Source organism: Sarcophilus harrisii, chromosome 2, assembly GCF_902635505.1.
Source record: "Sarcophilus harrisii chromosome 2, mSarHar1.11, whole genome shotgun sequence".
Lineage (NCBI taxonomy): Eukaryota > Metazoa > Chordata > Mammalia > Dasyuromorphia > Dasyuridae > Sarcophilus > Sarcophilus harrisii.
This window is the reverse complement of record NC_045427.1, coordinates 443,384,348-443,404,925: the sequence shown is the minus strand read 5'-3', so window position 1 is coordinate 443,404,925 and position 20,578 is coordinate 443,384,348. Positions and strand designations below refer to the sequence as shown.

General features: G+C 34.9%; 1 protein-coding gene across 9 annotated transcripts in view; it reads left to right on the top strand.

The window, feature by feature from the left end:
• CDK5RAP2 (CDK5 regulatory subunit associated protein 2) overlaps positions 1–20,578 on the top strand; it is a 159,992-nt gene that overhangs the window by 35,107 nt on the left and 104,307 nt on the right. For 8 of the 9 annotated variants that reach the window (XM_031954197.1, XM_031954201.1, XM_031954198.1 and 5 more), the window contains 7 exons: positions 6,932–7,008; positions 8,537–8,660; positions 9,953–10,107; positions 12,236–12,398; positions 13,382–13,435; positions 15,245–15,364; positions 16,004–16,096. In XM_031954197.1, the coding sequence (XP_031810057.1) occupies positions 6,932–7,008; positions 8,537–8,660; positions 9,953–10,107; positions 12,236–12,398; positions 13,382–13,435; positions 15,245–15,364; positions 16,004–16,096 (786 nt within the window). Of the gene's footprint in view, positions 1–6,931; positions 7,009–8,536; positions 8,661–9,952; positions 10,108–11,141; positions 11,294–12,235; positions 12,399–13,381; positions 13,436–15,244; positions 15,365–16,003; positions 16,097–20,578 lie in introns of those variants that run through there. The other variant, XM_031954204.1, reaches the window with a different exon arrangement.

Sequence of the window (20,578 nt, the reverse complement as noted above, 5' to 3'; positions counted from 1 at the left end):
GCCTGTGGCAGTGTCAAAGGACAGCAGGAAGCATACACAAAGGATATTAAGAAGGTAAATTGATGGATAGGTCTTATCAACAGCTTGAATATGGAGAGTGAGAGAGAGTGAGAGATTGGGGATGACACCTTGGTTTTGAGCTTCAGTGATTGGGAATGTGATGGTAACTTTGGCAGAAATAGAAATTAGGAAGAGGAGAAAGTTTGGGGGTGGGGTGGGAAGAATAATAAGTTTGTGTAGATTAGTACTTTCTATTTCTGTATTAAGTTAAGCAGTGATTCTTGGAGTGTGATCTAGGGGTCCCTGAGACCCTTTCCATGCAGTAAAAACAATTTTAATAATAATAAGATGTTTTAATTTCTGATATTTTATTGTTGAGTCAGGGAAAGTCATATTCAGCTCTTCATGACCCTATCTGGGGCTTTCTTGGCAGATACTGGTTATGGTTTGCCATTTCCTTCTCCAGCTCATTTTATAGATGAGGAGCTGAGACAAACAGAGTCAAGTGACTTGTCCAGGGTCACACAGCTAGTAAGTATCTGAGGCCACATTTGAACTTAGAAAGATTAATCTTCCTGACTTCAATGTGCTTCAAATTATAATATGGTGAATTATCAGTTAATTGATGTGGTGGATATGAGTAGATAAAACCTACATAAGGAAAAGCTCTTTGGAGAATCCCAGGACCAAAAACTTGGTGAATGGCTGAATTATATCACCAGAAAGCAAAATGCCTGCCATTATTATGTAAAACTGTCTTCCTATTTTACTTTCCTAACTTTTCCTGAGTTATAATTTAATATTATACTTTTTGCCTTTTTTAGAGGGACAGTACAAAGAATCTAGTATAAACATCATTTCTATGATTCTATAAAACTTTGTTGAAGATATTGACCACTGTACTGTGTTCCTTAGCATATTAAGTTCTGTATAAGAACTACATGATAAATTCTTTTAAATTAGGTTTCTGGGGAGCACAGGAACCTGCCCATGAGGGCAGGGATCATATTGTGTCTTTCCAGGACCTAAAACAGTAGCTCTGCACTTAGTATTTATTTACTCAGATGTCACCTTACCTAGAATTTGAAAAGTTAAACATCAAGCTCGGGCCTATTTTGTATTATATCCATATGTCTTATTTTTTATTGTATTTTAATATGAGTTCCCTCAAATCCTGATGGATGTAATTAGGGCTGAATTAACCCAGAATTTTAAAACTAGAAGTGACCTTAAACATCATTTTACAGATAAGGAAATGGAAGCCCAGATTCAGGACCTGTCCAGTATCCCAGTTTTGTGGTAGTACTGATAGTGAGCAAGCTGTGCAGATTCTTAATGCAGTATTCTGTTCATAATACATGCAATGATTCCTAACTGCTACAGAATCATAGCACCGCAGATTCTGCTTCTTGGATTGTATTTTATATCACTTGTGTGGTTCTCTCCAAAACTTGGTGTTAATTAGCAGTGGCATTGGTTCAGCTTTATATAACTTTATATAGTTCTTTGGAAAAGAAGAGTTGAATTTCTTCATTTGTTGGTATGAACTTATTTTCAACATTTCAAGTTGTAGCTATTTTTAGGTCATACTTTGGAAGTAAGTTCTATTCCAGTAATAAGACAATTGCATTTTCCTAAATGCTTCAATTTCAGATCATACTTACAAGATCAGGAATTTTATTTCTTCTGACCCCTTGAACAGTTTGAAAAAAATGTAGGCTCATGAGAACAAAGACAGTGCAGAGTGATATAATAAATGTAAAATGCTTTGCAAACCTTAAAGCTAAATCTAAATGCTAGATACTATTTTTAATGGCATTATAATGTAGAACTGAGAAGTTACCTGACTTCTACATTCATATGTTTTGTATATGAGAATTAAATTTGAATTTCAGTCTTCTGACTTTAGAATCATGCATCTCCTTGTGAAAAGTTCTGAAAATTAGGATACGGGGTCCTAGTTCTAAGTATTATAGAACTTTGGGTAAGGCATTTAATTTTCACTTTTCTGATCTTCAAAATGAAGGGGGTCAGGTTAAAAGATCTCAAGCTCCCTTCCAATTTGAATCTTTCATGTTCTAATATTGTAAATTTTAGGATCCCTCCTTGGTCTAAAAGTCTTTGTTCTGTGATCCCTTTGTGCTGAAATTTTCCATTTCCAAAGATTTGGACATTGCTTTAGAAATGGTGTTGGACCTAAATTCTTTCACAAATAAGCTTTTGTCTTTGCTCTTAGTCATGTTCAGCACCGTGTCAGCTGTTGCTTTTCCAGTTATGTTGTCACTGATCTCTGTCACTTTCAGTCCACATTATTCTCTGCAGTGAATTGGGGTCTGCTTTTGAGCTAATAGGATTTATTTTGTTCTTAAATCAACTTGTCTTCTAAATCAAGGCAACTTTGGAAATTTTTTGCAGGTCAAGGTTGCCTTTTCCTGTGCTTTTGATTTTAGTCTAGAGCACTTTAAAGACCATCTCTCTTTTGTCCTTGCAGCTTATTTTACAGGTAGGGAAAATGGAAGTGCTGAAGGATGATGTAACTTACTCATTATCCTCTGTGAAATCATTGGCAGTTCCAAGCATCACAATTACAAATTTTTCATTTTCTCAAAATGTACTCTTTCCATTTGATAACACCAATAATAATAGCCCACATTTACCTGTAGCTTTATAGTTTGCAAAGAGGTTCTCTCCCAAAAGCTCTTTGAAGTAGGTGTAGGTGCTACAAATAGGAATATTTTCATTGTACAGCTGGAAAAATTAATTTATCCATTAGCCAACTTGCTTAAAGTCACAAGAATAGTATGGGACTGAGCTAGTCACTTGAGCATAAATTTTGGCATGGAGTAAAAGAAGACTTAATTTTAGTCACAGGATTTAGATTTGAGTTCCTGTTCTGTTGCTCCTTGTTTGACACTTGGCCTTTCACTCTCCTCCCTGGACCTTAGTTTCCTTTAAAATAAGGGAATTGGACTAGAAGATTCCTTTCTGACTTCCTCCCTCCCTCTCTTTTTTCCTCCCTTTCTTTTTTCATTCTTTCCTTTCTCCTGTCCCATATTCCCCAATTATATATAAAAATTTTAACATTCATTTAAAAAATTTTTGAGTTTTAAATTCTTTCCCTCCAGATTTCCCTCCAGATAAATTTCCTTCACACTTTGAGAAGGCATTGATTGTACCTTATTATATGTGAATCTTAAGACATTTCCATATTGGCAATATTGCAAAAGAAAATGCATACACAAAAAAACAATAAAAATAACTTTAAAAAAAGTGTGCTTCAATATGCAGTCAGAGATGATCAATTTTCTCTCTTGGGTTGGATAGAATTTTTCATTATGGGTCTTTTGGAATTGTCTTGGTTTATTATTCAAAATGATTTTTAAGGGTCTTTCCAACTCCAAGTCCAATAATTCTCTGATTTCAAATCTATGTTCTTTCCACTACACAATACAGATATACTTATGTTTCTTGTAATGTCATGCTGTATTCAGGGAGGAGGAAGAACTTTCTGATTCTATAGAGAAACCAACATGCACATGTTAAAGGGATAATCTTAAATTGTTCAAGATTTTCTTGAATGTATCACTGTGGGCAGCGACCTAAGACTGGGCACAAGACTCAGGAAAACGAAAAACAAGCATTTATAAAGTGTCTGCTATGTGGCACTTTGCTGAGTGCTTTATAAAAATATTATCTCACTCGTTCTTTGCAATAACTCTGTGAGATAGGAATTGAGAGAAAGATTTAGGAGATGAAAGGATAGTGATCATTGTTTGAAAATTAAAATCCCCACAGATGGAAGACAGACGGTAAAGCAGAGAGTTCTGATGGAGGGAACAGGGGAAAAGCCCCTGAAACAAAATGGCAGAGTTATAAGAAGTGGAAATTTTGTGTAAATTCTCTTCAGTAATTTTATGTCATCAAAATTATCAAATAAAACTTTGACAAGATTATAAAATTGGCTTGGGAATCATAGAGGCCTTTTCAGGTGAGGGTTTGCTAATTAATCTATTAGTCATGTTATAATGTGAGTAGAGCAATATAATTATTTTTTCATTATCAAGTCAAACCATTTTTTGGCAGAGGTGGGAATAGGTCTCCCTAGATACAAGTGGGCAAAGTGTAAAAAAATTTTTTTCACTTAAAGTGTTAGTTATATAGAGGAATTTTCTGTGTGTGCTGTATAACAGTTATATAGAATCTTACAAGTTAGAGTCTTAATGATCATCTGGTCCATTCCCTTCTTGAAGCATGTTTCTCCTCTACAACATCCTTGCCAAATGTCCACCTTAGTTTATGCTTTTTTTGTTAAAGATCCCACTGTCTTAAGAAGCCATTTTGTTAAACCACCATTCTTTTTCTTTCTTTATTTTTTTTTAATTTTCAAAAGCATTTTATTTTTCTAAATAAATGTAAAGATAGTTTTCAAACATTCATTTGTAAAATTTTGTGTTCCGAATTTTTCTCTCTCCCTCTTTTATCTTCTCCCTCCTCAAGACAGTAAGCATTCTGATATAGATTAAATACGTGCAATCCTTTTAAACATATTCCATATTTGTCATGTTGTGCAAGAAACATCAGACTAAAAGTGGGGGAAAAAAAAAAAAACCAAGAGAAAGAAAAAACAAACATAAATAAATGAAAATACTATGCTTTGATCCATATTCAGTCTCCATAGTTCTCTCTTATTTTCCATCCCAGTTCTATTGGAATTTCCTTGAATCACCACATTGTTGAGAAGATCCAGATCCATCACAGTTGATCATCACATAATAGTGTTTTTTTTTTATTTATGTATAAAAAACATATGCATGGGTAATTTTTAACATTGAGGAGGAAGAACTTTCTGATGCCCTTATAGAGAAACCTTGTCAAACCTTCTGTTCCAAAATTTCCCCTCCTTTCCCCCATCCCCTCCCCTACATGGTAGATATTCTAATACATTTTAAAATATATGTTAAATGGATATGTATACATATCCATACAGTTACCTTTCTACATAAGAAAAATTGGATCTAGAAAGAAAACAAAAAACCTGAGAAGGAAAACAAAAATGCAAGCATCAACAGAGAGCGTGAAAATGCTATGTAGTAGTCTACACTCAGTTCCCGCAGGCCTCTCTCTGAGTGTATATGTATGGCTTTCATTATCACTAAACAATTGGAACTGGTCTGAATCAATTCAGTGTTGAGGAGAGACACATCTATCAGAATTGATCATCGTATAGTCTTGTTGTTGCCATTTATAATGATATCCTGGTTCTGCTCATCTCACTTAGCATCAGTTCATGTAAGTTTCTCCAGGCCTCTCTGAAATCATCCTGTTGGTCATTTCCACATAATAATGTTACTGTGTTCAATGTTTTCCTGGTTCTGCTCAGTTCACTCAGGATCAGTTCATGTAATTCTTTCAGGCTTTTCTGAAATCATCTTGCTTATTATTTCTCAAAGAACAATAATATTCCATTACATTTATATACCATAACTTATTCATCCATTCCCCAACTGGGGGGCATCCACTCAATTTCTAGTTCCTTGCCACTACAAAAAGAGTTTATACAAACATTTTTGCACATGTAGGATCTTTTCCCTCTTTTGTGATCAATTTGGGATACAGACCCAGTAGTGAGACTGCTGGATCAAAGGGTATGCACAATTTTATAGCCCTTTGAGCATAGTTCCAAATTGTTCTCCAGAATGATTAGATCATTTCACAAGTCCACCAACAATCTTTAGTGTCCCATTTATCATTGTTTCCTGTCATCTTGGCCTCATAAGAGATATAAGATGGTACCTCAGAGTTATCTTAATTTGTATTTTTCTAATCAATGGTGATTTAAAGCATTTTTTATATGACTAGAAATGGCTTTAATTTCTTCGTCTGAAAATTGTCTGTTTATATCCTTTGACCGTTTATCAATTAGGGAATGACTTATATCCTTATAAGTTTGACTTGGTTTTCCATATAGGAAATGAGGCCTTTGTTAGAAACATTGGGTGAATTGCTCTCCCCTCCTCCAGCTTTCTGTTTCCCTTCTAATCTTGGCTGCATTAGTTTTGTCTGTGCAGAGACATTTTAATTTAATGAAATCAAAATTATTCATTTTGCTTTTCATAATGTTCTCCATTTCTTTGTTAAGCCATCATTTTTAATGCTGCAGGTATTATGTCTAAGGCTACATATATTATTAGTGGTGTACATTGCTATATTTTCTATTTATTTAGCTCATTAATTTTTCCAAATTTTCCTCTTTTGCTGAGAGTTGTACATCTCATTTGAATCAGGTCATTTTGATTTACTAATGAACAAAGAAAAATGGGTGGAATATCCATGTTCATTGCTGATCAATCATATCATATCATTGTATGTTTTTCTTGTGTTTTTATTCTGTAATGGGATTTGTTAAAGTAATAGATTAGAATTCATTATTTTTCTCTTCTTCTCTCTGGCTTTTTTTTAATAAGCTTAAATACATTCCCACGTCTGTGACCACCATATGCAGAATTGTAAACAGCCAGAAGTAATTGCTTTGGAATGGTAAAAAGAAACTGCAGAATTGCCCATAAATTTGCTTGGCAAAGGGCAAACAATTTTTAAATCAACTTTAGTTGAATGACATTTATATGGTGATGTTTAAACGCTTTGGATTTTTAGAAGCCTGAAAAATTTACGTGATTATTCTGAGATGGGGGAATTTCCAAACTTTCTTTCTTTATTTCTTTTTTTTTTTTTTTTTTTTTTGATAGTATCTTCAATAAATTCCCTTTCTAGTGTGTGCTAAGGCTAATGAGATTTTGAGTGTGCTTTTTGCCTATTATTAGTAATGCATAGTGAATATCGACTTGAAACATTGTTTATTGAATGGATTTTTTTTTTTGTATTTTCTTGTAATTTTACAATGTACCCTTTTTCTCTGAAATTTGTCTTGAAGAACATTGAGTTGAAAGTGGAGTTGGAAAGCCTGAAACGTGAATTGCAGGAGAGGGAGTATCTCCTCATCAAAGCCTCGTGAGTACTGCCTCATATATAAAACTTTGTAACCTTTTCAGTAATTTTAGCAGTAAAATCCTGCCCAATCAGATGAATAAAACCTCATGTTTTGATGTTTTTTATGTAGCATATTAACCAATGTGTGCTCAACCAAGCTTACATATACAAAAATGCATCATTTACCTTTGAAGTGCAGTCCCCTTTGGTGTAAAATGTGGTAATTAATAGTGGAAAGCCTCCTCTAACAGAAGAGACTCAAAGTTTACCAAGTATGCCACAGTGCTGAGAGTTGGACTTGGGATTTGATCTAGACTCTGGCTCTTTGCTTTTGAAGGTGATGTGTATTCTTCTTTGATGCTTGGAGTTCTAGTTTTCCCATTAGTGAAGTGAGGGGATAGTATAGGGTAGTTGATCTCTCAGGTTCTATGTGATCTGTAGAAGCTGATGTGCTTCTATAATTTTGAACCTATCAGAAGATACCAATCAGTCATTCAGCATATTTATTAAAAGTAACTACTATGTGCCAGGTAATTGTTAATTACTGGTGATACAGAGACAGAATGAATAGGCCCTACCCTCAAAGAACTTAATATGTTCTGGGTTGCAGAAAGGCAATCATAAGCAGCAAGACAGAATGGGAAAAATCTAAAAAGTGGTACAGAAGAACCAGTATTTATAAAAGAAATGAAGGAATTTCTGCATTGGGTGCAGTTTGAATTAGATAATGGTAGCTTATTTATTTAGTCCTTTAAAGTTTACAAAACAGTGGACTCATAATATTCCTATTATGTTGTTATCTTCATTTTATTGGTAGGAAACTATAAGGGACTGGGGTAAAATCAATTGATTTGATTATAGTCACATGGCTAGTAATGACAACCATGAGTAGAATTCATTTTTCTGATTTCTTCATTCTACCTTCTCTGTGTTAAGTTTATGTTTCTTGAAAATTTAGCCATTAGGAAATAAGACATACGTATCAGAAAGAATTCAGATATATTTCCTTTATTATTATGTTTGCTATAAACCCAAACTTTGGTGGAAGGGTAAGGGGGAATTTTTAAGGAATCTTCAGAATTAGCATAATTTTTCTTTAAAAGAAATAAGGATTTATCTTTGGAATCACAGAGGCATGGCTTTGATGTACAATTCTCATTCACTGTTAATCAAACAAAACATAATCCTAGTGTTTTAGATATAATAACTTTGGCATTTTGTGTTTTTAACAACGCATAACTATAGGGTGTAGGCAGACTGATTTTGTTTTGCTTGCACAATATCTTGTCTCAAATAGATCGATATGCTGTGTTTAAAATTCTTTTCCTATGAGTTGACAGAATATGCTGCATTAAACCTCCTTTAATTTCTCCAGATTTATTTTTATTGGTTTTGGCTCAGTCACCCGCTCTTCCAGTTACAAAATAAGCTTGTATGTGTTACATTGGAAAAGTGTTTGTCAATACTTCATGTCTTCAGTCTACTTATTCATGGTCAGTATTAGACCCATCTTTTTCTTGGTGTTTATACTTTTTCTGTGTCTTTGCAGCAAAGCAGTTGAAAGCCTGGCAGAAGGGGGCGGTTCAGAAATTCAGCGTGTGAAAGAGGATGCTCACAAAAAGATGCAGCAAGTTGAAGACCACCTAACAAGAAAAATATTCCATCTAGAGGAGGCAAGTATAAACCTTGGAGGAATAGTACAGTTTTCTTAGTGCCTTTAGGGAGAGTGAAGCGTCTAGTAGTATTTTGTAACTTTTACTTAAGATACTCATTTTTTAGTAATGACTAGGACTTGAATATTGTTTGAAATGAGTTTCCTCATCGGTGGGCTACATTTTCTCTAAGAGTTCCTTTCATCTACAGATTCAATTTCTACTAATTGATAGAAAATGACTATATCACAGACTTTTAAATATTTCTCCATTTTAAATAAATCTTACACTATCAAATTCTTAAAGTTACTTTGTTTTCCTATTGTTTACACTGCCAGAACAAATGACTCTTTTTAAGTGTGTGAGAAGATTGGGTGGCAAAAGCCTTGATTTACACACAAGTCCTTTGACTTCATATCTTAGATGTTTTCCACATGGCTTCCTAACACTTAAAATATTAGGCCTGTACTGGAAGGGAGGGAAGGAGGTGGTCCTTTCCTTTATTCAGACTGAGCAGTATAGTTCTCAGTATAGATTTAGAAATAATTTTACATAAACACCATTATCTTTGAGATCATGAGGCAAAACCCTATTTGGGCAAGCAATAATGTGATACATTATAGAAAACAACACATCTTTCATTGCTTTAGATGTGTGTGTATGTGTACACACATATAAATTGCAAAGAACATTGCATAGAACTTTACATAAGCAACTCTGAGATCTAATTCACCTGCAAGTCATTTTGATTAACACTGATGTGTATTTCTGTGTTACAGATCTAGACTTAGAGTTTTTTCCTTTGATGATATAATTTTCCTACTGACTTCCTTGAGCTTTCAGAGGGGTATATGTTGCATTTATCACCATCTAAATCACTGCGGAGATTTAGAAAATGTAGGTTCAGATTTTTTAGTTTCTAGTTACTATGAAGGAATGAAATCTGTATGTGACTTACTGTGTGGTTCTTGTTTGGAATTTATTTATAAATATGCAGTATTGTGGGGAGCATTTCATTTTCGTTGAAATTGTAAATATTGATTTGATTTAGAAAAAATTAGAAAAAGCTCTTTGTGAGTTAATTGAGTCTTTTCCTTTGGAAATGCTTATAACTCTTCAATATATAAGAGGTAATGGAAAAAATGGCTGGCAAATGTATTTATTACCAATTCTCACTGTGTATATAGTACAATTCAGGGAGAGAGAACTGCTGGAGAAGAAGTCATAAATATTTATATTTTAATCCAATTTCCTTTCAAAATGTTCCCAATTGTATTGAAAAATCACATTGGATGCATTTAATTTAACTCTAGGACGTCAAAGCAGCCCAGGCAGAAGTGGAAAAGGCCTTTGCAATGGCAGAGAAGGAAAAGGTTCTCAGAATGGGTTTGGAAGAAAAACTTTCATCTCTGAAGACGGTACAGCAGGGAGATCTGGAGGAGGCCCTATCTGAGGAAGACAAAGACAGGTCTGACCTTTATCCCTCTTGTATCCTGACACTTCATTTATCTAGCATCAGTAGGAAAGGAGGCATTGTACACTAAAAATTTCCCTGATGTTTTCCAATGAGTGTCAAAACTTTATTATTTATAACTATTTTAGTTGGAAAGATTTTGGAAAACAGATGTCATTTCCCTTGGGCATTCTTAAAGTACAGTGTGCATCCTTTACCTTTTATGGAGTTCTTACTCCTACCAGTAATTGCATGGGGTTATAATTCTCTTGTACCATCGGGGCTAGCAAGCTGCTAACGCAGTTTTAAGAAAGCTTTGGTACTGAAAACTGTGGTTATCTTGGAAGTTCATTTATTTATGATGTTTCCTTTAATAAAATCTGCTTTTATACTAGATGCGCTCAGCTTGCTGTGCTTTTTAAGTTCTTGTCTGCTCTTTGTAGTTTCTCTCTCTTCTGTTGCTCACAGATGTAATTTCTTTTTGACCTAAGTATATTTGCTTTTAGCAGCACCAACCTCCCTTTTAATTGTTGTTCTTAATCTGTGGGCTAAAGCTGATATAAGCAAGCTTATTTGAAATGTGTTGTATTTTAGTCTAATATGCTCTGAATATCTCTTGGATTTGAGAAAGGCCTCAGGATCTTGTGTATGAGCTATGCTACATGGACTCTCTGATATCTGTCTTAATTTGTATGGACTTTTTTTTTTTTTTTTGCTTCTGCATTACTATTTTCTAGATATTTGGAATTGTGGTTGTTGAGTATTTAAACAAGTAATTGTTCACTATTAAGTAAAAATTTTGAAAGCTTGGCTGCTCTCATTTTTGGTCTAGGAGTGCTTTTGCTTCCAATTTCTTTTTACCTGTTGGTAAGATGAGCAGTTCTTCTAATTTTCATGTAGCTTAGAACAAAATAATAATTTTTGGCATATATAGATGCCTTTACATTTAGAAAGTACTTTGCATACATCAGCTTATTTTGTTTGTATGACATCCCTGTGAGCTAAGTTGTATGAGTATTTTCCCCATTTTACAGATGAAAAACTAAGGATTAAGCTGTTCAAAAGGCTTTCTTCAAGGTTATCCAGTTAGGATATGGCAGAACTAGGACTTGAGTCCAGTTCTTCTGACTTCTTCCCATTATGCTGTCCTAGCTCCCTGGGGTGACGTGTGACTAAGGAATAGCTGACTGTTGGACCAAAGGCAAGATGTTTGGATTTGAATATGCCATCCCTGTTCTAACTTGTCTGTTCTGCATTTTTGGGGGGATTTATTTCAACTGCTAAACATGTTGGTTTTCTTTTGTTCCACTTAGGAAATTTCCACATATATATAAGGTGATCAGCCTTGTGATCACTGTGGAGCTCTTTTGTGGAGCTAGCCCTGTGTCTCTTCTGGTTTGTGAGAGATGATATGCTCAGATTGGGGGAATTGTCCTTCATGAGATTCTTGAGCTTAATAGTTTGGGGATCACAATGATAAGGCAGGCAGAAGGCTGCCACTTTTATTAGGAATTCTTGATTGAGGGGTCAGAGTCATAACTCTTTTCATGGAAAGTTGCCTGAGGCTGAGAGCACAGTCCTGTAAGCGAGAAACAGCTGCTTTGTAACATTGAGTAAATGACTTCAGCTACGTGGGCCTCACGTATTGGGGCAGGACTGAATATTGCTTAAAGTCCTTAGTGGCTCCAGCACCCTGTATTCCAAAGGTCCCTTTCAGCTCTAAGGTTTTATATTCAGAAGTTCTCTGTAGTATTTAGGAGAGAAGTGGAGTGCCACAATTCGAGAGAGCTACCCTGGGTTCAAGTCCCACCACTGACTAATGCTGTGGGTGAGCTTGTACAAGACACTGACCATTCTGGTTGTTCAGACAGCTCTCTAAGATTATCACTTGCCAAGAAGGTGCTGACCTGTATTGGCAGAGGGAGTTAGTTCTTCCCCTTGGAGTTCCCCCTGGTGATGAAATCTGAGCTCAAGGCTCTTTCCTTTTCTAGTACTAACATTGTGTTAAAGAATGGGTTTTCTTTCATTACTGTTTAGAGATGCAGTGTCATAGTTAACATGGACTTTTTTCTTAGTTACTTTTGTCCCATTGGGCTGAGTATAATATTAAAATAATATTTATTTACATCTTATTCTTTTTTAGACTAATAGAGGATTTGAGGCTGACTTTGAAGAAAAAAGATGCTTTAATTCAGGAACTTGAAGAGGCAAAATCTCAAATGGGATCTCCTGATGAGAACTTGTCATCTGGAAAACTCAGAGATCTTACTGCTGCTTTCAGGGAAGAAAAGGAATTAGAAATAGAGGTGAGGCAGTGGGCATTTTAATTAGTATTCCTGGTTCTTCCATGGAGGATGCATATACATCTTCCATATTTTATGCATAAACACAGATAAACAAATGCAGCCAGCTACTTGTCAGTGGTTAGATAGCAAAAATGAGTACTGTCACAGCATGCTGGGAATTGTTAATAAATATATATATATATATATATATATATATTGTATTAAGTGTATGAAAGAACAGCAGCCCTAATATGACTTGAATTACCTGTTAATGAATTAACATGGAGGAGTATTTTCAAGTTTTCTCTCCTCTCTGATTTCCTACAGTAAAAATGTGATCTATTCTTGACAATTCCAATGTTACAGTGAGAAGCAGATATCCTTTATCTGAAGCATTGGAAGATTTAGTGCAAAAATAAATCTCATAAAAATAGTAACTTGGAAAGTTCAAATCTTAGCTATGACCTTCTGTTCTTTTACAATGGAGGCTTCATATAAGTCACAATATATTAGGTGATTATCAGTAATATTTATTTGAATTTTCTGTTTCTATATTAAGAAAGGCCATTGTTCTAACAATTGTATGTTTTTAGCATTATAGGTTAGATTTAGTCTGGAATTTTAATGGTTTACAATATTGTTCCCATGATTAGTTACTTTTGAGTTTTTCCCTTGAACTCACTTTTGCATTCCTCACAGTCTTTCATCTGTCTTTTTATTTATACCCACCAGAGCTGAATACACCATGATCAGTGATCACTTCATGTCATGCCTGGTTCTTTGTGTCAGCTCACTTTTCCCCTGCTTTGTTTTTAAGCTTTGTTAACTTGACTGGGGGGACTGGGATCCAAATGAAATGTTGTAAATTAAATATATGGAGTTTTGTTCTAATTGATTATGATGTTTAAGGAGAATACTTATGGGGAAATATTTAGAGCCTTTTTCTTTTTCTTTTATATTAACATATAAATGTTATTAAATTAACGTTTATTTTGTTTTGTTAGGCTGTTCAAATGGAACTTAGAAATGAAAGAAATTGCTTTGAAAAGAAAATTCTGGTATGTTTAAATCATATATTTAGATTCATCAACTTATTAGTGCATTATTTCCTATTCTAAATATAAATGACTAAGTTAAAATTTGATCAAATCCATTGTACTTTCCCATGACCAGACTATTGTAGTCATTTTTTAGGTACTATGTTTTAGAGAAGATATTGAGAAACTAAAGGTATCTAGGATGGTGATAAAGGGGATTTGAAACCATGTCATGAAAAGTAACTGAAGAAAATGTTATTTTGTTAAGAGAAGACTGAAGTAGGGGGCTGGAAAAGAATGGGGAAAAGATTTATTAAGTGCCTAATTTGTTTCAGGTAGAACTTTGCAAATATTATCTTATTTGGTCTTTACACCAACCCTGTGATATAGATGCTATTATCTCTCTTTTATAGTTGAGGAAAACTGACACAAAGGTCAAGTTTAACCTGAAGCGATATTTAAATTCAGATCTTCCTGATAGTAAGCCTGAAGATTCTGTGCCATTGATATGGCTTGACAATGGCTGATATATCATTTTTAAATATAGGATCTTGGGATCATAGATTTGGAGTTGAAAGAGACCTTAGAATTATCAGTAGACAGATATGTCTACTCTGAGATAGGCAGTGTACTATGTATGCACTGGTGGTCATTGGAGATCAGTGGGCCAGTCCCCTCATTTTAGAGATAAGGGATCTGAGATCCAAAAAATTTTTTTAAGATTGCCCAAGGTCAGACAAGTGATAAGTAGTAGAGCTCAGATTTGAACTTTCATCCTGTGCCTCCAAATCCATTCTTTACTATAGTGGGCTGGAACTCTGAAAAGGTGTATTTGAATCTAAGACAGCCGAGCACTTAAAGCTAATTACCTATTCAAAGTGTGATAATAGTTCTATAAACATATGGTGATATGATGGCTCTCCTCATGATTGGTGTTTGCTGAATGTGTTGTGATGAGGTAATTAGAGGCAAGGATTGGAGGGCTGAGGGAGAGGGTCAGAATCTCTCTGCTGCAGCATGCTGAGGAGAGAGAATTTCAGATTCCAGAGTCCAGGATTCATCTTTGGTAAGCCTCGTGGCAGCTTGCTGCCTCCTTCACTGCTCCTCCTTTTAGGACTTTGATTGGTCCTGACTCTGATCCTGAAGACATTATACTTTACAACCTTAGATTTCCATTCCATTGCTCTAGAATGAAGAATCAGGCAGAGAGAGGAGATCGAAGGAGGGTCGGGGAGGTAAATCTGAATGTATTATAAGAACTTCTTAGAAGTTTGAGCTGCTCTATAGTATGATAGGATGTTTGGGAAGCTGAGTTCTTTAGCATTTGAGATATTCAAATGGAAGCTGGGTGACCGTTTTGTAGGAATGTTGTAGAGGAGATCCATGCTGCAGAAAAGAGTTTTGCTAGATGCTTTGCTCTTCGATCCCTTCAAGCTTACGAGTCTTGAATTCTGGGAAATCAAATCCTTTGGAAATTTCTGGTCATTGCAGGATTCAGTTGATACTTTGCGTTTTACAGTACCATTTGGTATGTTCTTCACTGCTTGATTGTGACTATGTACACATTCAAGAAGGCATTGGTATTCTTTCCATGAGGATGACTAGTTTTATAGCAGATCTTCTTTCTTTTCACTATGTCTTCTTGCTGTGAGATGTAGTGTAACTTGGAGCTAGTTCCTTTATGTTTGGTTTCACTTGGAAGCATTAAACAAAGCTGACATGAATAAAATGGCATTTAAATAAATAAAACAGTATTTAAATTTATGTTAAAAGATGTTTTGCATTATGGTTAAGACTGGTCAACTTAGTGAATCCTCTTACCTAATTTAGTCTTTCCAGGAGGACATAAAAGAAAAAGAAAAAGAAATTGCTCTTGAAAAGAAAAATGGTTTGAAGAGGGATAAAACAATTCAGGGTCTAACTGTGGCCTTAAAAACAAAAGATAAAGAGGTATGTCTTTGTATACTTATTTAGATTTATTCAGGATAGATACTATAAATTAGAATTATTGCTTTTAGCTTATCCTATCTTGAATTTTCAGCCATATATAACATAGTACATGACAGAACTAAAGTGTTGAATATAATGACATGGGAACTTTTGTTTGTGGGTAGCTTCAATACAGGTAGGTTACCAGTTAAGCACCTGGGGGTTTGACAAAGGAATTAGTAGTAGACTAGGCCATATCTGTATGATATCCATTTTAGTATAGTTGAAAACAGAAATTCATATTATTTTCATTGCCTCTGGTGATTAGAGTGTTACATTGCTGATGTCATTATGCCTTTCTTTTCCCATCATATGGGGCTTGATCTGTGGATTGTCTTTCCCTGTCGAATCACTTACTATTTGTGTAACTTATCTTATAAGTTGCAGATAGGAAAAATATTTAGATTTCTTTAAGAAGTACCAGCATATTATTTACCCCTAAGTGCCATTTTTTTGGGGGTGGAATAGCAACTTGGTTTACGCAGAATAATATCTAATACAATCACAGGGGACTATTCAGGGAAGAATTTGTTGGGGGTAGAATGTAATTGGATTCTTGCTGTGGCTTTCTTTTTTTACCTGTGTCTTGTTTTCTGAAAGATTGAAGAACTTACATCTGAAATTGAGGAGTTGACTACTTCCTTGGCTAAAGCAAGAGAAGCTACTCACAGTGCCCAAATAGAAAAAATCAAGGTAAGCTATTGAAGAAAGCTTTCTCACTGGTTAGGTTAGATTGATTTTCAATTTATTCACAGAGGCAAGCTATGTTTTATAGCACAGAGGTGTCAAAACACACTGCCCAAGGAGCATCTATAGCCCACAACACCCTCCTCCCCCATGCTGCCAGATATTGGGAATATTATATAATTGGGAAATAGTAACAAAATTAAAATGCAGTAAAATATAGATAACATTACATTTTAAAAGTCACTATGTGGCTCACAGGGATCTTTATGTATATATTTCTGGCCCATGTTTCTGTTTGGTTTTGTCTGTATTGTTCTTGAATCCAATGGGTATGATAGTATTTATATCACTTACTTCACAAGAGTAATGAGGCTCAAATTCAAATGAAAATTCAAATTAAAAAAAAGACAAATTCAGATGCTTACATATAAGACATTTTGCAAACTGTAAAGTGCTACATCAGTGAAAGCTAGTTGTGATGAATGGAAAGTGCCCTGGATCAGTCTATTTGATAGCTAAGGAGTTTTTTAGTTTGAAATTCTTTGATTCTTTGATTATTAATATTTGAGTTTTGCCTTGCAAAGCATATTGACAACCTCATTTGCTCATATCCCTTGATACTCCCTTTCAGACTAGGTAAATTCAGATTAGGTTAGTTCAGACAATTATAGCATATATTCTGTTCTTACCCTCACTGAGGTCAATTAGATAAAAAAAAAAAAGTAATTTCAGATACATATGTATGAATAGCAAATGAGATACAACCATCAAAGGTTAAGGAAGTTGACCTTTTTGTATTTTTTTTTGGAAACAAATTCCTTAAAAAGGGTATCAAATTTCTCTCTTCTTATTAATATAGTCTTTTCTAGTTTAGTTCATTATTAGCTCTAACCTAGATTATTGATAACCTCCTAATTGGTCTCCATCCTATTCCTCCCGCCCTCCTCCCCAGTTCCTGCAGTCTCAGTTCTGTACAGTATATCTTTCATACAACCACCAATTGATATCCTTCCCTTCCTCCCTAAACAATCTTTCATAGCTCTCTGTTACCTCCATGATAAAATGTAAACTGCTCAGCCTTGTATTTAAAACTGCTCAGCTTGGATTTAAAGCCCTCTGAAATTGAATCCCCATCTACCTTTCCTAATTTTGTATGTCTGCTTTTCATATACTCTTTATTCTAGTCATCCTGGCCTGCTAGTTATTGCCCTTAGCCTGGAAAAGACCAGAGCAGGAGCTTTGTTAGTTTCTGAATAACTGCAGAGAGCAGAAAAACAGGATGCTATTGCCTACCTGGCCAGATTCAGGGAGTTTGGGTTGTGGTAAATAAGATGTGGGGAACTTGGGTTGTGCTACATGTTTCCAAAAATTTGTTTTGACAACTTCTGACCAATGGTTGAAGAATCAAACATCCTCTCCTTGAGAGGAGATAGTCCTTATTTTCCTCTACTAAATATCCATCTCAGACCACTTATACTGACTAACCAGTCCCCTGACACTGTTTGGTTCTGTTCTGCTTTTGCAACAATCAAGTCTCTTCCTTTGAGAAACCAATCCAGATCTCGTTAATTCTTACCTTTTGAACCTCCTCTCCCACTGCAAGACCATATTCTATCTCTTACCTCTCTTTGCCTTCATAAATAGTCCCCCATGTCTAGGCTATATTCCCTCTCTTTTTGAGCCCAGTTTAGGTGCCATCTCTTACAGGAGATATTTCCTCATCCTTTAAAGAGCTGTTTCTCTTTTAAAATTACTTCATATTTATCCAAGTGTCTGCTTATATTTTCCCTCATCCCCTAGAATTTAAATTCTTTGAGAGTTTTATTTTTTGGCTTTTTATTCCCACCATCCTGTATCATGCTTATGTAGACACACATCCATTCATATATGTTTATAGATCTATATATGAATTCATTGGTGTGCATTTGTACAGGTGATTGTATGAAATGTGTATGCATAAATCCTTGAACAGGGGAGAGATTATGAAATACGAGTATAACCAAGACATGGCTAAGAAGCTCTATTGTAGTTTATGATCGAGAATTAAGTAAAAAAAAAAAAAGAAATATAATAAGCCTCATACTGAATATTATGATAAAAATCAACCTAAAGTCTTGTTATTAAAGCGAATAATGAAACTAATAAATCTTTGTAACAAAGATCAACAATCATTCCAGTTCATGGTCTCTTCCTTCTTCCACAATTCAGTTTAAAAAGGAAAAGAACAGTCACAAGAATACCTCATCCCTTTGAGTTATAACTTTAACAAGTGATTATTTGATTTCCCATTCAAGAAAATATATACCACTTGGCCAGAAAGAACAAAATTCAAATATTAAGTAAAATCTTAGTTTTCCAACAAATCTATTTTTTTTTTTAAAGGAAAAAATTCAAGAATATCCAAAAGTAAAATGGATCTATACATCCAAAGCCCTATGATCTATTACTTTTACTGTGTACCAAAGTTGAAGTCTGCTTTTAAATTTTACCTCTTAATGTTCACAGTAAAATCATTAGAGGAATTGTTGGGCAATTATTCTGATAACCAGGAATTCATGTAGTCATTCCTAAAGTTAGTCACCTTGCTACTCTCTTCCTTAGCAGCTTTCTGTTAGTTTTTAAGTTAGAAGCACCCCAATTTAGTATTTAAGGCCCTTCACACTCTAATTCAAACCTATTTTTCCCAGTTGATAAGATTTCACTCTCCCTCACACAACTCTCCATTTGAGAAAACATTATTTGCTGTTTTCTTTATACATATTTTTATCTCTCATTCCTGTGCCTCTGCACAAGTAATCTTTTATACTTGGAATGTTTTTCCTCCTTACCTCCATGTCTTGAAACCCCTTGAAATCTTCCTTCAATGCTGGGCTCCAGTGCCATCTGCTAGAAGAGGTCTTTCCTGATACCTCTGATTGTTACTACCATCTCTTAAATTTCTTATTTTTGTTATGTTGTCCTTCTTTTCCTTTATCCCCATTTTCCTGAATAAAAGATCTTTGGGGAAAAGAAACTTTCTCATTTTTGTATTATTATTTTCAGCATCTAGTCCAGAGTCTGGCACTTAAGAGGAACTTAATATATTTAACATATGAACTTGAACTTGTATATCCCATGTAGATAGATAATAAATGTGAAATTATAACAGTAGTTTACTTTTCTGTAAAATGGGGCTGCAACTTCTATTTAATTCAATTCAGCAGACATTAATAAATGCTTTAACTTTGTACAGGGTACTTTCCTAGGTGGATTATGATCTAAGGGCAATTATAGCTAGCTGATGTAGTGACTAGACTCAATGCATGAAGGACAAATATGTCTTTAGGAAAGGTAGATGGGATTCAGTTGTAGAGGTCTTTAAATACAAGTGAGTAGTTTGTACTTTATTATTTTGTGTGTGTGTGTGTGTGTGTGTGTGTGTGTGTGTCTGTGTGTCTGTGTCTGTGTCTGTGTGACATTGATAGGTATATCTTGCCACAGATGCTTTTGCAGATCCTGTCATAAAGTTTGTTTTTCACCTTTAAAAGGGTTAATTTTCCACTGATGCATTTTAAGTTAATGGCTCAAGTGAACATATGATAAAATTCTTGTGCTTTTTGATAGCAGGCCTGAAACAGTAAGCCTTCCTTTTTAGATTACAGTCCTTTAAGGTGATAACTGTAAATTAACCTTTTTCTGGGAAAAACACCTTAATATTGATGGAGGCTGAGGTCAGCTACTCACATAGCCTCTGTAGCCTAGACTTAGCCTTAGCTGTCTTGTCTGTCTCCATTGTAACCCTGAACCCTGAACAAAGCCTGTTTCCTGTGAGTATATAGAATCCCAAGTATTGCCCTGTTTCTCAAGGACAGGTATTCTTACCACACTTATCCCTCAAACATGTCTTCTCTTTTCATTTCATTTAGGCCCTTTGTTGTTGACTGCTCTTTTCTGAATCTTTGACCTTTCCTGGCTTGTCCCAAACCCAATACATAGTGATCCTGTTAGAGCCTAATTCCATCTCCACTCTTCAGCTGATAGTCAATTTCCATGCTATTAATAATAATACATGACATTTTTTTGTAGCACCTTTTGATTTACTTATAAAGTGCTTTATATATTTCTTGGTCCTTTCAACAATCAGCATAGTCCTTTGCGCAAAGTGGTGGGTACTTATTTTAATACTTTAGTTGAATTGATTTGAAAATCCCATGTGGGCAGTGTAGGGAGTAGCTTTATTTTATAGATGTGGAGACAGCTGCAGACAAAGTGGCTTATTCAGGATCACGTAGGGATATCTCATACGCGGAAGTGGCTTGTGTGTATTTATTACTTTTTCCACTCTTTCCCCTTTTGATTTTAAATTCTGTGAAAGATAAATCTAACCTTTCAACCCTCATGTACCCTTTTCCTTCTTTCTAGTGTATAGTGTAAAGACACAAGGTTTGTAGTTAGAGGATTTAGCTTCAAATTTTCTGCTCAGTTAATACCCAAATCAACTTAGATGAG